This window comes from Carassius gibelio, chromosome A15 (genome assembly GCF_023724105.1).
Source record: "Carassius gibelio isolate Cgi1373 ecotype wild population from Czech Republic chromosome A15, carGib1.2-hapl.c, whole genome shotgun sequence".
Taxonomy (NCBI): Eukaryota; Metazoa; Chordata; class Actinopteri; order Cypriniformes; family Cyprinidae; genus Carassius; species Carassius gibelio.
The window spans coordinates 18,166,117-18,183,787 of record NC_068385.1 but is presented as its reverse complement, the minus strand read 5'-3'; the positions used below and the strand labels follow the sequence as shown (position 1 = coordinate 18,183,787).

The window sequence follows — 17,671 nt, the reverse complement described above, 5'->3', positions numbered from 1 at the left end:
AAGAGCTTTTAGAATGTAAAATATTTATAGAGAGAGAGAAATGAAAAAAGTCTGGAAAAATGCTGGGAAATCAATTCATATTTTTATATGAGAAAAAAAAATTGAATTTCAAAACCCAAAAATGACTTTCTACTTCGAGAACCGTGATATAAATTTAGTGGAGTGAAAAGTACAATATTTATCTTTCGAATGTAGTACAGTTAAAAAAATAATACTGAAGTAAAGTACAGATACTCAAAAAGTGTCCTTAAGTACAGTGCTCAAGTGAATGTACTTCATCACGGTGCGCCTGAAATCCAGCTCAGACTGTGATGTAACGTGTGTGATATCTGAATATCTAATCGGTTTAGACAGAAGCATGCATGATACTTCAGCTGTTTTCACATCTAGCTCATTTGAGCACTCCAACAACCAAAAAAAAGGTCATTTCAAGTGTACTATATGTGAAAATGCTCTTAAAGCATTTAGATTAGGGTGGCCATATTTTAGTTTTCCAAAAAGAGGACAGTGGCTGGGGCGGGGTGGGGGGCTCTTGCTGATATATGAACAGGAGCAATGGCTGTACATAAACTGTGTATGCAGTATAGTATGCAGTACACACAAGCTACTATACCAAAGCATCTCCATGAACACACAGCAGCGGTGTGTATTTCCTCTCATGTGATCCGATCCCAGCCAGATTTCATCTTGATGGAGGAGGAGGAGGATGCTCTGTATCACCTTCACTCAGTGCTGACCGATGACTTCATGACGTGGCCCATTTAAGGACCAATCGGAAATCGCGCCGCGCTCCCTTTAAGAGCAGCTGCATTGCCTGGAGAATAGATGCGCGCGCGTCATGTATCAGTCTCTGTCCTGCTCACTTATGGACCATACAGCGATGCGATGCGCTGGACTCCTCCACACACCTCTGTCGATGGATCTGGAGTAACAGCTCTGGCATCAGATGCAGTGACGCATTTATCGGAGGTGAGATGAATCAGGGGCGCGCGCTCGCGTCCTGAATGAACGGCCCTTCGCTCTCATTCATTACGCGCCGCTTTACCTACATGTACGCGTTCGCATGTGTTTATCTGTGTTTAAGACCTTCGCATGTGCGGGGACTGATGATTAAAGCATAATATGGGTCAAGTCGCTGGTTCAGTGATGGTCATCATCAGTGTTTTCTATCGATGCAAGCGCGCGCGCGCGTGTGTGTGTTATTGATTCAGGCCTCGTGCACCGGCTTCATTCACAGAGATACACAGCATCATGTACCACCCACCCAATAACAGAGAAGCTGAAATAATCAAATGACGCACGCATGTGTGCACACATGCATAAACCCCCAGCAGCTTTCTGTACACACACGCGCGCGCGCGCAGGGGCCCGAGCATAAAACCATTACAAACGAGCACGCTTCAACAGCATCGAGATATTGGGTTCATGGATATTAATGTGCAATGGAAATGTGTACATGAGATGCTGTAACTGGTTACTTTCCCCCCTCCATTTTTAGTTTATGCAGTTCACTTAAAAAATTGGGTTGACAATAAATTATAACAAACATGCTTCTAATAAACGAGTCTCTCAAATAATATGAGCACAGAGTAAAACAGCATGATACAAGAATTATACAAATATATAATGGTGAATGAAATCGTTCAATTCCTAATTGTCTTAATGTTCATTCAGAGAAAGGAAATCAGTGAACACACTTGGGACAGAACTACAGTATGTGGAAAAATGAATGTGAGTTAAAACATTGAAAATTAAAATAATGTGATTCAAAATGTGAAGCACAACACCTCAATATATTTAAAAATCAACCTGTCTATATATTGAAGAAAGGTTAGTTATGGTATATTTTCACTCTCTTTTACACTTGTGTGTGTTTTTAGTAGCTCATAAAGTAAGCTTTTTCATCTGTGCTGTCAAATATGAGTAAGTGTGTGTGTATAATGTTATATTATGTATAACTTATATTACATTATCTGTAATTCACTAATATCGCCACCCTGGGCAAAACAGACTCTGTCGTCGTAGTTTTTCACAAAAATATAATCTTTAGTTAAAAGTAAAATTATAAAAAAATAAATGAACATGGAACCAATGAACAAAATTCATTAAAATATGTGAGACACGTTCTAATGAGTAGAAATGGAAGTGAAATAAATTCTGTTTATAACACGTGTATGCAGGCCGTCACACTTCACCAGGCTCTACATCAGAACACAGTAACAGTGTTGATGAGTTCACAATCAAGTGGAGCTGGAAGAAGCCCGTTTTAATTAAAGCTTAGATTTTTGTCAATATTTTGAAGGAGATAAACACCAGAGGCATGTTTTGCTCATATCTTTCCAAGGGTGCCAGTGTTTGTGGAGGTCACTGTATTGTACTGATCTGGTGTAACACTCTTGTCTTAATGTCACGTGTTCAGTGAAAGGCTCTGATTTGATTTATTATTTCCAGACAGATGCTGGTCTGTGTGTCTCTGCACTCCGTGTCATTCTCTACATTAAAATAAGTCCTCTGTCCAGAGAGAAGAGACTGCTGTGTGTCTGAAAAGTGATTAACTGTGCAAAGTTAGTTTTCTTGTATTTGACAGTAATCTCACTGTGCACTCTTCGCTCTGTCTGTGGGTGTTTTAGGGCACTTGTGTCCTTCTCCTGACGGTGCTGTGGCAGAGCGCTTGTGGTCTGCTTAACGTGGTTAATCTTGCAGTAGTTTCAGTCTCCTGACGTTTTGTGTTCTGCTTCTCTTGTTTGTTTATGCCACAACATTTACAACATATATGTTGAGTAAGAGTTGCATGCACCTCATGTAGAAATGGGTGTTTTGTATATTGTTTAAAAAGACAATGTATTTTCTTTAAAAATCTAAGATGATAAATTGTGTGTTTGATCAGTGCAGCTATGGCAGTCATATATTTAAATGTAATGGATCTTATGTTCATGTTATTATGCTTAGGCTTTGTTCATTGAATTAGTTAATGTAATGAAATGTGATTCTCTTGTTGTGGTGACTGATGGTCATTTTTAATGTTTATTGTAAATGTAAGTTTGCATTTCAAAACCACAAATTGGCTTTCATACAAATTCCCACCATGCATATATTAGACGTGCATGTGTGTGTTTATGCCTTTTTTCATAACTATCACGCTCACATTTGATTGCACAATAATGATGAAATGTTCTTTAAGACACACACATAATCTATTCTAAATAAATTCGGACATCTGCTGTAGTGTTTGTTATAGTCTTAACTAGTAGGTGGCGATGTTCCCAGACTTACCTTCAGAGCAGGGTTTCATTGCAGTGCGCCAAACTATTGCCATTTTTCTAAAACAGTCTTTTGAAAATCTTTTATTAAATTTGGGCTGAATATCAGCAGAGCGAAGGTTTGTTAAGATTTGGGAAATTTTGTAGAATGGGAGTTGAAAAAAAAACTAATGTAAAAGAGTAGTATGGAAATTTAGCAAAGCCTTCTCAATTGTAAGTTTTGAGCAAAATACAATCAGTATGAGGAAATGAGGAATACTAATTTGCAAACTTGCAGTTTGTTTGGACTGCTTAAATCTAATACTTGATGAGACTGATTTTCTCAGAAGCAACCCCCCCCCCCACTCAACCCCACCAACTTGTGTTTTTTGGAGGTTGCTTTCCAAATCGACTGACTTGGCTGAGACGTTTGTGAGGCAATGCCAGTCTGAATGACACTTTGGCCACATTTACACTGCAGTTCTTGATGGCTAATTTGGATTTGTTTTTGACTATATTCAATTATTTGGACAACAAGGATATTTTCTCTCAAAAGTGACCCATACTGACAGATTGCCAGGTCTGTGAAACAAAACTAGCCCAATTGTTATTTAAAACTATCCTATTAACTATTACTATTTAAAAAATTCCCCACTGACAAGTGTCCTCCTCCATCGAAAAGAAGGGGGGGGGGGGTTGTTTGCTTTAATATATGGACTGAAAAACAACCTGCAGCAACAGTGTAAAAGTAACCCAATTCTGTAGGAAAACTGCGGAATTGGCAACACTGTGTATTCGCAAAAGTGTCCACATGAGTTGCCCTGATTCATCATCTCGACAGGGAAAACACATATCTGAGTCATATCAGATTTATTTCCAAATATGGCCTGAAAACGTTCTTAGAATATCGGAATCCACACACTTTTTTCTTGCTTCCATGTTCATGGGTCATATCCAGTCTGTGCCACATGGGATGAATAAAAAGGGTCAATTGATCCATTTTGCTTCACCCTTTAGATTTTGCTTACTTACCTGTCTCTCTCTCTCTCTCTTTCTCTCTGTGTCAGTGGTTTGCCAGGGCATTGGCATGGCCTAGTAATGAATGGTGACGGGGCTCCCAGCAGCCCGGAGCACTCCTCCTGCACGCTGCCCGACTGGAAGGAGTTCTGTGAGCTTCACGCTCGAGCTTCTGCCGCTGATTTTGCCTACAAGTTCCGGCGATTCATCAGCGAGAACCCATGCTACGACTCACCTGGTGCTGATGCCAATTTCTCGCAACACTTTGCTCAACACTTTCTGACCTGCTTCTCCACCGCCCTCGACCAAGTCCAAGGTCCCGGGTCTCTGGGAGACTCCTCCGCTCTGAAGTACAGCATCGTGCCCTTTGTGGGCATACAGAGCTGCACGCTGCCCCTCAGCCACGACCTCTACCATCGGCGGAAAGACGTGGGGGCCTCGAGCGAATCGCTGGATAGCATGGACAGTGGAGGGGGCGGAGCCAGTGGACAGGAACAGCAGACCCCCACCCATAAGATGTCAACTGTGAGCCAATCCAGGAGTTCGGAGGATGTGTCATTGGGACGACGTAAGGCTCGTTTCAAGAAGGGCTTTTCGCTCCGAAACATGAGTCTGAGTGTGGTGGACGGGGTGAAGGAGATCTGGCACCGCAGGGCCTCTCCAGAACCAGACCCCTTGGGGAGCTCCAGGAGGACCAATGGACCCGAGGCCATGGGGTCCGAACACTGGAGCCAGAAGCTGCGGCTGCCGCGGGGCTCTCAGGGCCATAAAGCAGAGCTGTTGGAGATCCAGAGGGAGGGTGCGCTCAGATACATGGTGGCTGATGACAATAACTGTGTGGGGGCGGCGCAGTGGCAGAAGTGCAGGCTGCTGTTGAGGAAGACCGCCGCACAAGTGGACGCAGGAGAGAAGTTCCAGCTTGAATTCTACGTTCCACCAAAGGTAGAACCGCACTCTGATAAAACTCTTATTAGTATGACAGTCTGTGGGTTATGGGAAGAAAAACTGATTATTCTTAAACAGTAGAGCCCTTCAGCCCTGCTCCTGGAGACCCACTGTCCTGTAGAGTTAGGCTCCAACCCTTATCAACACCAGCTAATCAAGGTGTTCAGGATGAACTGAAAAGGTTGAAACTAAACATAGGTCTGGGACACACCAGACGATTTTTAAATCTTAATCCATTTTTTAAACTAGACCACAGATATCATGACCGTTTTAACCGATTTTAAACATTTTAATCCTCTTAATGCACACACTAGATGATTCGCCCCGACCACAACGCCACACACTTGTTGATTTTTGGAATAAAAGGGGTAATCGGATGCCCATGTTCCACAAGCTGTTATGATTCTTTAGTGTCTTAGTGAAAAGTCTGTAACATATTTTGGTTAAAATTTCTGAACGGTAGTGTTAAAAACTCTTGTTTTACCCTGTCAAAAACCGCTCTTTTCAGAGCAGGTGTGTAGGAGCTAAAGTCTGCAGGATGGTAGCTCTCCAGGAGCAAGTTTGAAGACCGCTGGTTTGGATGAAGCGGTCTATAACAGGTGAAAAAGAACAGAGGTAGGCAATGACCTAGAGTACAGTGTTTCCAATCCTGGTCCTGGAGAACCCCAAACACTGAAATAAGAGAGCCATTCAAAATGTGCAGTGTTGGGGGTTCTCCAGGACCAAAATTGGGAACCATTGGCTTAGTAAAAGTAACATGCTAAGAACAAAAAAAAAAAAAAATATATATATATATATATATTAGTGAGAGTCTAAGTGTGCGGAGGTGGCAGTTATAGTGTTCCTGTGGTGGATGAAGAGCTGTTGGTTGATAAGTACCGTATTTTCCGGACTATAAGTCACACTTTTTTTGATAGTTTGGCTGGTCCTTCGACAAATAGTCAGGTGCGACTTATTTATCAAAATTAATTTGACATGAACCAAGAGAAATGAACCAAGAGAAAAGAACCAAGAGAAAACATTACCGTCTCCAGCCGCCAGAGGGCGCTCTATGCTGCTCAGTTCTCCTGTAGTCTACACTGAACACATACGGTAATGGTAATGGACGGTAATGTTTTCTCTTGGTTCTTTGGTCTAAATAAATGCGACTTATAGTCCAAACTTATATATGTTTTTATCCTCATCATGGCGTATTTTTTGACTGATGCGACTTAAACTCAGGTGCGATTTATAGTCCGAAAAATACGGTAGTCTGATGGCTTGAAAATAAAAGCTGTTTGCCAGTCTAGCTGTCTGTGTTTGGATGCAACGGTACGGTAATGACACAGCCAGGTGGAGTGTGTGTCTCACTCAAACAGCGTGCTCGGTAAAAAAAGCTGTAAAGCCAGTGATGAGCTCAACTGTTTTCACCACTTCCTGAAGAGCTTTGCATCTGGAATAAGAGTTACTGCCCTATCATACAGCAATTCAGCCTGTGATGCTGTGGTTCTTCTCTAGTGCTCAAAACTTGTTCACTTTCTGCATTCAAGTTGATGATAGATGCGAGAACCATCAAGGTTTGTGCATGTGGTTTCTTCTCCTTTATGAATGCTGCTCACAAACGTTCTCACGTGTTTGACACATTCAGATAAGAGAGGACAAGATCTTGACTTAAACTATGGTTTGTTTGTCACGTAAAGCAATCATATTAATTCAGAAGGCTCTGAATAATGCTCAAGAATCATATTAACTACTTTAATGGTTCTTTTATCTTCTTTTAGGAGCTTGACCGTCACACTCTAAGCATTCCTGTAAAAAATTGCCTAAAACACATTAAAAGTAAATGGCATGATGTTCTTGAACCCTTTGGAGTATATGCATGGTTTTGGTTTCTTTTGAAAGGTGACACGTTGAGGTTTGTTTTGGTATTTCCCATTAGGGATGGGAAATACCACTTACTTTGTTTCCGATACGATACCGATGCTTTTAAAGGCCAGTATCATTGATACCGATACGATATCTCGAAACTAAACTTTTAAATCATGGGTAATGATAACCACTTGATTTTACGTTTAAAACACATTTTAACATTCAATACGGCTTAACTTATTAGTTGTTGTTTTTTTGTTTTGTTTACACATGGTTCAAATTCTACAAATACTAGAATTGAACTATGGTCACTTTAGTAAAACCATGGTTCATTTTCATAAGGGACTGACACTGGAAGGCTGATGCATGTATAAAATGCAACCTTTTTACATTGACAGTGTCTGATTTCTGTTAGCATTACAGAATAGAACATGATCAGTATTATCTTAACATTCAATTTATGTAATTGCACAATTAACCATGTAGGCTACAATTTAAATTTCTTTATTAACAACTCAAACATATGTTGTTGTTTTTCTTTCTTTCCTCTGATAAGCATTGTTTAGGGCTATTTACATGTTGAAAAAAAAGAGATTTTGGGAAGCTGGTCTTTTAGCATCGTACACAAACACTGAGAACCACTGGTTTAGGTTTAGGTTTAGGAATTGGTTGGTTTTTAGTCTACTCTCATGTCGCCAGACCTCTGACTAAAAGACAAGGCTGAGACCTCCACTTTCCCATGAAGAAGCCGTCTGATTGGACAGCCGTATTTGTTTGGTGTGTGTTTAAGTCTGGAACTTCCTGAGATGCAGCAGTTTTTCCTTTTAATGTGCTGATTGACTGATAAACTGATAAAAAATAAAACCTTCTGTGGTCTCTCTGCCAGAAGTATTGTTAGTGAAACTGCTTTTCCAGCGAACAGGACTGCAAAATGTGATATTTGCCAGTCTACTTTTCATCATTTGTCATTTGGTGTTTGACTCCACTCGAGGACAAACGTTGTGGTTCATGAGTAGTTATTTGAGTAGATTGAGTTAGTCTAGTGTAGTTTCACACATGAGGTGATTTCACTAGGAACAGATGAACCGGACATATGTTCGTAGCAATGTTTTCCTCATTAAAAATGAGTCAGATCCGGCCTCTTAAAAAATCCTGTTCCGCATTTTGGTTTAGCTTCAGAAAGGTTTAGAGAGATTTTGGGAAGCCTATCTCAGAGCGATTTGGGTCCCTCAAGACAGTGCTAATGACTTCCTTTTCCGGAACAAACTAAAGACAGGGTAAAAATATCCACACTAACAACAACAAAAACATCCGAGCTAAGCTCCAGTCTGTCTTCATGTGTCCCCACAGCGCTCAGAAACGAATAAAGCACATTATAATGACCGTAAGTGAGATCCCCTGAACAAATAATGCAGGCGAAAGCACATGAGAGACTTCAGCTTCAGTCATCAGTTTCACTCTGATGTTTTCAGAGCAACATCCCCTTTCCTTTTAAACAAGACTATAGACCGAGTTACGGTCCAGTGTACATACACACTGTCTTCTGCTGATCATGTGCATCTGTTTTTATGCCTTGCAATTATATTTATTATGTAAATTGTGCTGATTCCAAACTGTTGGTCTGTACTGTATGTATGTATAAGCCTCTTCAGACAGCATGACAGTAGCACATTGTGTTCTCTTTTGCCAACAAAAACACACAAAATTATGCCAAAATGCCCATTTGTGCCAAGTAAGCAGTCTTACATTAGTTAAGAAGTCCTATATGAGCTGTGAGGAAATGGGATGTGTGTCAGGCTTTAAAGAGACAGCGCTGCTTCTGAACTGAACCCTGCTGCAGTCTGTTACTGATGGAAATCAATGAGAAACAAATCTCTTACTGCTCGATTCACTTTTGTTGCTTGAAACAAGCTATGAGATATTACATTTAGTCAATTTATTCAATGCATAATTGCATTATTATAACTCCATTATATTTCTCAAAGCCTGTTGTTTAAAATAATGTCTTTTAGTAAGACTGTAATTTTGAATGGCCAATATTGCAATTAATAGAGACATTAGCAGTATTGGTATCAATGATACCGGCCATCATTAATAAATAAAAAGATGCCATTAAACACATAATTCAAATATATCATCTTTGTCATTTCTTCAGTCATTTAGAGATTCAGTGTGAAACTATAACAATGTAGGATGCAATTAATAGCGATTTAAATACAGAAAAAAAATGTGTTTAATTAAAAGATTAATATACTGTCAGCATATATATATATATATATATATATATATATATACACACACACACACACAATATTTGCATGCTAATCGTTTTGTATTCTGTCAGTTGTATTTTTATTTATTATGCAATTAACAAAAGCAAAAAAGACCTTTAACACTGGCTTGCGCTTTTTTTTTTTTTTTTTTTTGGCTAATCTGTTTTCTATTTTGTTTTCTTAAAATATATATATATATATATATATATTTATTTATTTATTAAGCCCTTGCTGAGTGTACTGTGTTAATCTAACTGAGACTTGTTATAGCACTTATATATCATTGCTGTTTTGTTGTTTTTGATTTGCTTCCACTGTCCTCATCTGTAAGTAGATAAAAGCGTCTGCTAAATGAATGAATGTAAATACACAGTCCTTATTGTTGAGCGCTGCAGAGCCACACAGCGACACACAGTGAATTTGGTGTTGTACATGATACGTATGTGAATGGCATTGACTTGTGTTTGTAGTCATCTAAACCCAAAGTGAGCATCCCTCTGTCTGCGATCGTGGAGGTGAGGACCACCATGCCTCTAGAGATGCCCGACAAAGACAACACCTTCGTGCTCAAGGTATTAGATATGTATGCTCACACATCTGACTTGTCTTTGAGTTAGCGATGTTAGCGAGTGGCTGTGGATCGAGCTGTCAGTTCAGACTGGTGTTGTGTGGTCCATCGCAGGTAGAGAATGGAGCCGAATACATTCTGGAGACCATCGACTCTCTGCAGAAGAACTCGTGGGTGGCAGACATCCAGGACTGCATTGACCCCGGGTGAGACTCGTCTGCTGAGGAAACACGGTCACAACACATCAGCAGCATCATGGAACACCTGTGTGTGTGTGTGTGTGTGTGTGTTTCAGGGACAGCGGGGATGACATCGAGCTGGCGTCGTGTGCTCACAGTCAGCCGCACAGAGACGTCTCTCTCTCGCTGGTGTCCTCCTGCAGCTGTGAGCTCCTGTGTGACGGTACGGAGCTGCTCCGATGCCTGCAGTCTTCTGTGTGTGTGTGTGTGTGTGTGTGTGTGTCCTAACGCTGTGGATGTGCTCAGGGTCACATCGGGGGTCCGAGCGGCTGTGCTCTGTGGCTGCTGATCAGGAGCCGCCCGTCACCCAGCACCCCTCACACGTCCCGCTGGAGCACTTCCTGCGGTCGCCAGAGCCCCAGGACACCAGCACATCATCAGGTACATCAGAACTCAACTACATTCATGTTAAAGAGTTTTGGATTGGAAACTTCTGGTTTCGTGATTTTTATTCATTATTATCCCATCTCCACATCTACACACACACACACACACCCCATTCACCCTGCTCCTGTCGTTTAGGAAGCCCAGGTGAGACTCCAGGGGAAGCGGACGGAGACCCCAGTTTGGCGGGTTACCCATGGTTCCACGGGACGCTGTCTCGGGTGCGGGCGGCCCAGCTGGTCCTCGCCGGCGGGGCACAGAGTCACGGTCTGTTTGTGATCCGTCAGAGCGAGACGCGTCCCGGAGAATACGTCCTCACCTTCAACTTCCAGGGCAAAGCCAAGGTGAGCGCGCTCCTGGCGTCTGAGCAGACCTCGTCACACAGCTGCAGGAGACGTGCTGCTCTTCAGGACTGTCCTGAACCAGACTCACATAGATGCAGTGTACTGGAGAATATCCATACATTCACACAGATGGGAAAATAGTGCTTATATCTCTCAGTATTCTGCTAAATATGCTTGGAGTATGCATATGTGTGCTGATGGTGAGGATAGAATTGACATTTTCTAGGATTTTGGACAATTGGACAATTTTTGTTAAAGTGATGTCTAACTTAATAGATTGAGCATAAACAGATGAACATAAACAGATGATACACACACACACACACACACACACACACATATATATATATATATATGACCCTGAAGCACAAAAGCAGTCTTGAGTCTCTGGGGTATATTTGTAGAAATATACAAAAAAAACATTGTATGGGTAAAAATTATAGATTTTTCTTTCATGCCAAAGATCATTAGGATATTAAGTAAAGATCTTGTTCCATGAAGATATTTAGTAAATCTCCTACTGTAAATATATCAAAACTTCATTTCTGATTAGTAATATACATTGCTAAGAACTTAATTTGAACAACTTCAAAGATGATTTTCTCAATATTTAGATTTTTCTGCTCCCTCAGATTCCAGATTTATATATATGATATATCTCGGACTAATATTTTCCTCCTAACAAACCACACATCAATGTATAAATCTCAATTTGGAAAAATGGACCCTTATGACGTGTTTTGTGGTCCAGGGTCTCATATGTAAATATGTGTATGTATTTATATGCGTGTTTGTGTACTGTATATGTTTCTCCTAGCAGTTTTTGCTCAAAACAAGAAAAGAAATCTGCCCATGGAGTAAGAAACTATTTTAATTTAAGGGAAAACAGGATTATTTTTCACGCCCCATTGGCAGATATTTTTTTCTTGTTTTAAGCAAAAACTAACAAAATTATGATTTTTATTTTTATTTATTTTTTATTTTTTTAGTAAATGCGTCTTGATTCGAGAATGTTTATATATTTATACTATGAAACAAGAAAATCTCTTTTTCTAGTGTCATAATTGTTTACATTATATAAGTATGATATAAATATGAAGACATAGAGCCCACATTAGTCCAGATGTATGTGTATCAGTGAATGAGGAGGCAGTCAGCAGGAGGAGGATGATGATGATGATGATGATGTGTGTTTGGCAGCACCTGCGGTTGTCTGTGAACGACAGCGGTCAGTGTCACGTTCATCACCTGTGGTTCCAGACGGTCACAGACATGTTACGACACTTTCACGAGCATCCCATCCCACTCGAGTCCAGCGGCTCCACCGACATCACGCTGCGCTCCTACGTTCAGGTCCAGCGCTCGGCCTCAGGTACACACACACACACACACACACACACACCTGTGAGGACTCGTGAGAGCACATTATCATCTGGTTATCTCGCTGAGCTCCAGGGACTGTTGCTCAAGCTGAACACGTGTCTGGTCCACATTGCAGCTTATTCTGGTCAAAGAACGGCCATTTAGACGAGAAGCCTGGCATAAAGTGACTTTTTAGAGTTCGATGCATTTAAACAGAAGTCATCTGATCTTAAGCTCAGTTTCTGAACCCGGTGGCACAGAGTTGCTCTTGTTTTAATCAGAAACTCAGAAAACAAGACTTCTTAAATGAACTCATGTTGCTTCTCAAGTAAAAGCATCTTGATTTAAGATATCTTTAGGCTTTTGCACTGGAAAACAAGATGTGAATATTGAGGAACACATCACTTTTTTTACAGTGAGGTCAGATGGTACAGTAAAAGTTACTTCTTTGTTCTTGTGTTTATTTACTTTTGCTAATACGAGACATTAACATTTAGAGACCATATTCACGTATCATTCAATTTAATTTATTGCTTAAATATCCTTTATCTGGTCTTAAATAGTCTTAATTTTAAAACCGTTAGAAGTTTCATTGATTGTTAATTTCCCTATAGAATAAAGCTCGATGTTTTGAGAGAGCTTCATTCCTGTGTTCCTTATACTAAACATATTACCATAATAACAGTTCTGGATGAAAACCACCTCGTAGACCACTAGATCCAGATCCAGAGTCCAGAGAATAACTTGACTATTTTGTCTAATGTAGTTAGTTGTGTTTTTGGTGGATGTGATTGTGGAGTGCATGAGTGAGATGTGTTCCTCAGGTGTGTGCGTGAGTCTCTGTCTGAAGTGTGATGTGACCTGTGTGTGTGTGTGTGTGTGTGTGTGTGTGAGTCTCTCTCTCTGAAGCGTGGTCTGACCTGTGTGTGTACAGGTGTGTTCCTCAGGTGTGTGTGTGTGTGTGTGTGTGTGGGTGTGGGTGTGTGTGTGTGTGTGTGAGTCTCTCTCTCTGAAGCGTGATTTGACCTGTGGTCTGCACAGATGTGTTCCTCAGGTGTGTGTGTGTGTGTGTGTGTGTGCGTGAGTCTCTGTCTGAAGTGTGATATGACCTGTGTGTGTACAGGTGTGTTCCTCAGGTGTGTGTGTGTGTGTGTGTGTGTGTGAGTCTCTCTCTCTGAAGCGTGATCTGACCTGTGTGTGTGTGTGAGTCTCTCTCTCTGAAGCGTGATGTGACCTGTGTGTGTGTGTGTGTGTGTGTGTGAGTCTCTCTCTCTGAAGCGTGATGTGACCTGTGTGTGTGTGTGTGTGTGAGTCTCTCTCTCTGAAGCGTGATGTGACCTGTGTGTTCCTCAGGTGTGTGTGTGTGTGTGTGTGTGTGTGTGTGTGTGTGTGTGTGTGTGTGTGTGTGTGTGTGTGTGTGTGTGTGTGTGTGTGTGTGTGTGTGTGTGTGTGTGTGTGTGTGTGTGTGTGTGTGTGTGTGTGTGTGTGAGTCTCTCTCTCTGAAGCGTGATGTGACCTGTGGTCTGCACAGGTGTGGCGTCTCCTCCCCCCGTCCAAGCTGCCCCGCGGGACGCCTCTGTCTGTTGGGCCGAGTCGACGCAGGTGAGTCATCAGCTGTCGGACGCAGTGCTGTCGTCGAGCTCGTCCTCGTCTCCGATGGCTCAGCCGGCCGCAGGAGCACTGATGGGCCGCAGCAGCAGCGCAGAGAGACTCCTGGAGCCCGGGGCCGGAGCCGGAGCCGGGGCCGAGGACTACCACGACAGCGAGGGCACGCGCCGGACTCGAGCCGTGGAGAACCAGTACTCCTTCTACTGATGTCCTGAGGATCTGCTCCAGTCACACCTCTAACTAACTGCAGATCTGTCCCTTGTGCTGTCTGCTTTCATTTACCACAGGTGTTTCTGAAAGAGTCTCTTCTATCCCTTTTTTTTTAAATGTATCAAAGTTTCCATAAAAATATTGTGCAGCACAACTGTTCAACATTGATGATAATCATACATGTTTCTTGAGCAGTAAATGATCATATTATTCTGATTTCTGAAGATCATGTGACACTGAAGACTGGAGGAATGATGCTGAAAATACAGCGGAGCATCACAGAAATACATTACACTTTAACACAGATACACATAGAAAACAGATGATTTACAATAAAATAATATTTTATTATATTAGTGTTTTTGATCAAATATGTTCTGCCTTTAGTGAGCAGAAGAGACTCTTTCACAAACCTCTATCTTATGGACAGTAGTTTTTCAAAGGTTTAGCAATTCATTCGTGTTATTTTGAACCTGGGCTTTCTTGACGTATTCAGTTTGAAAACCGTTTCTACTTGTATTTTTTTTTCCAGTTTTACTGTATTTTTTCATTTACCAAACGCAGCCTTGGTAAGACATCTTTCAGAAAACATGAACAATATTATTTATTCCAAACTCTTTACCAGTAGTGTAGTCCCACCACATGATCTGAGAGCCGCTGTGTTCGACCCTCAGTCCGTCAGACGCTCAGTGTTCATGTCTTCTTCAGGTGTTTCAGTGACAGGAAACACCTCACATCATCGTACAGCTAAGCAGGAAGTCTTCAGTCTTCATCAGGACTCATGCGTCTGCACCTGATTCAGTGAGATCTGCGTGGTTTGAGGACGACATCAGTTCTTCACTCGACTCTTCATCTGTGTTCCTGAGGCGTGTGGCTAGCAACGTTACCTTTATGCTAATCATATTGTAATTATGTTCACCTGTTTGGCCACGCATTACTGTAATATTAGTCATTTAGGACATTGATGTACTGTTTCTGTTGAGTTATACATGTGATATTAATTTTTTTATCTGTAATTTTCCAATGGTGGCCAAAAGCGTAAAAGAAGACCAATGTTGTAACGGGCTGTGATGATTTGAGATCTGTGTACTTCTGTGTGATGTTTTCCTTCTGAACATCACCTGATCTTCATCAACGTGACGAGTGTCTTATTTAAAGGGACAGGTCACCCAAAAATGAAAACTCTGTCGTTTACTCCTCCTCAAGTTGTTCCAAACCTGTGTGAGTTTCTTTCTTCTGTTAAACACAAGAAGAAGACGTTTTGAGGAATGCTGGGAACCAAACAGCTGCCGGTACCCATTGACTTCCATAGTGTTTTCACACGGGTTTGGAACAACTTTAAAGGAAATGATTTTAAACATCAGAATCACTGTAAACAACTAGTACAACTAGTGTGAACTTGATTTACATTGGAACATAAAAAGGCAGACGAGGATCAGATTTCAGGAGGTTCTCTCCCATCTCCACAGGAAGTGATGTCAAACCCTCCGATTGGCTGCTTCCTGTCCAGCCCTGATTGAGTTGATTCAGATTTCTGTTGTGTGTTTCCTGCTGCCTGTGAATGTGTGTCTGTTTGAGTACATGCTCCGCACGGCCCCATGGGTCATCACTGACCCTCACAACAGCAGTTTCGGTTACTCATGGCTTTGGTTTGTGTGCTGTCAGGGCTTTCACTGATGTGTGATTAACTGTTATGAGTGACAGGACCCAAACTCCATGTGCTTTACTCTAACTGGATCATTCGTTGATAAATGTGAACTCGTTGTGTCCCAACAGCTCGGTGACACCCAATCCTCCAGCTGTATTGTGAGATATAAGTCAAGCTTCAGATTCAAGCCTTTGCTACGGGGACGTTTTGGATAAATTTGGCTAAATGAACAAACCCTCTCAAAGCAGCAGCAGAGGTCGACCGATACTGAGTTAACTGTGGGATAATAAAGTGGAGAAACAGACCACCTCCTGAGCAACTGGATGTTGAAAAGACACCAAAATCTTGACATTTGATGTAAATTAAACGTCACACATACTTTCCTACATATACATTAAACAGTGTGGCACTAACTTCCTGTTTTATCCTAGCAACCGCTTGATCATGAAAATGTCTTGGAATTATTAAATTATAAATAAATAAATGTACTGAGAAACATCCGAGACAAATCAGAAAGTAACAGTTTACCGAACTCCAAATAACATAAACATTGAAAACCAAGCGCTTCGAATAAGTCCAGCAACATATCTTTTTTTTTTTTTTTGATAACCTTTATTGTATGCATATCTTCTGTAAATTTTTTAAATTCCCCATGGTTTGAAAAATGGATAAATGTTTAAAATCTGTCTTTGTTTATCTGCATACCAACAGTTAAAACACACTCACAGTTAGCACAGGTTAAATTGTGTAGAAACCATCTATTGGTCGACCTCTGTGCTGTAGCACACTCATACTTTTGTTTTGTTTATTTAAATGATTTCGTTTTTTGGTGAATTCTGTAATAAGGGTTCACTCAAGCATCAAAAGATTGAAGAAAAATATAGAATTTTTGTATAATTTTTAAGAAAGGAAAATAAAAACACATTTGTTATACTGTGAAGAAAACCTCGTGTAAGCCTGCTGGTCTAGTGGTGCGCTCGATCATGCTGTAGTAGTTTCTGAGTCAGCTTGACCAAGCTTTGATGACTTTGACAAGCTGTTAGGAGCTCGACAGACGGACACAGAGCTGACGCTGAAGCTGGATGATGGGGTCCTGCTCACACCTTTGAACCACCGTTTAATGGAGCGCCTTCCCAAGATTTAGCAGGCCAAAAAAGTACCTCTGTCAATAGTGTAGAGAGAAATGAATCAAAACTCACGCCGCAATCACTTTCAAACCAGTCAGCTTTCTGTTGGTTAACACAGATAACCTGTGTTCCTGTCTTCACAGCTAGAATTGCTTTGTTCTAAAATGTTCTCAGAACATTCCCATGGATTGTTCTAACAATGTTGTTAGCGGCTAGTTTTATTTTTGTTCCCAGAACATTCTCTCAAAAGATAGGATAACGTTCTCTAAAACATTCTAAAAGTGTTTATTAATAACATTATTAGAACATTATCCCCTAACATTCTAAGTAAGATTAAAGCAGATGTTTAGATGTTGATGTCTGTTTCAAAGTAATAGTTTGGTCTGATGTCACCATAATGGTGGTAAGTGTTGGCTTTAGTTGTGCAATTTGACACTTGACTTGTCAGTGTTGATCTTTAGCTGCTCTAATCTTTATTAACGCAAAAACAGCAAGAGAACATGTGATTAGACGACACTGGTTGCTAGCTGATGATTAATGTGTCATCACATATGTGATTTGGTCACCCAATCTAAAAAGTGAAGTGACATTCAGCCAAGTATGGTGACCCATACTCAGAATTTGTGCTCTGCATTTAACCCATCCGAAGTGCACACACACAGAGCAGTGAACACACACACACACACTGTGAACACACACCCGGAGCAGTGAACACACACACACACACACACTGTGAACACACACCCGGAGCAGTGGGCAGCCATTTATGCTGCGGCGCCCGGGGAGCAGTTGGGGGTTCGATGCCTTGCTCAAGGGCACCTAAGTCGTGGTATGTAAGGTGTCAGTTGCATAATATTTA

The 17,671-nt window shown here is 41.2% G+C and overlaps 1 protein-coding gene across 1 annotated transcript; it reads left to right on the top strand.

The window, feature by feature from the left end:
- The first annotated feature begins 539 nt into the window (after window positions 1–539).
- LOC128028656 (SH2B adapter protein 2) lies at window positions 540–16,640 on the top strand. The gene is made up of 9 exons (XM_052615927.1): window positions 540–969; window positions 4,307–5,198; window positions 9,793–9,894; window positions 10,005–10,096; window positions 10,186–10,292; window positions 10,376–10,510; window positions 10,652–10,857; window positions 12,058–12,229; window positions 13,751–16,640. The coding sequence occupies exons 2-9, from the start codon at window positions 4,338–4,340 to the stop codon at window positions 14,032–14,034; spliced, it is 1,959 nt and encodes a 652-aa protein (XP_052471887.1). The 5' UTR covers window positions 540–969; window positions 4,307–4,337; the 3' UTR covers window positions 14,035–16,640.
- The last annotated feature ends 1,031 nt before the right edge of the window (window positions 16,641–17,671 follow it).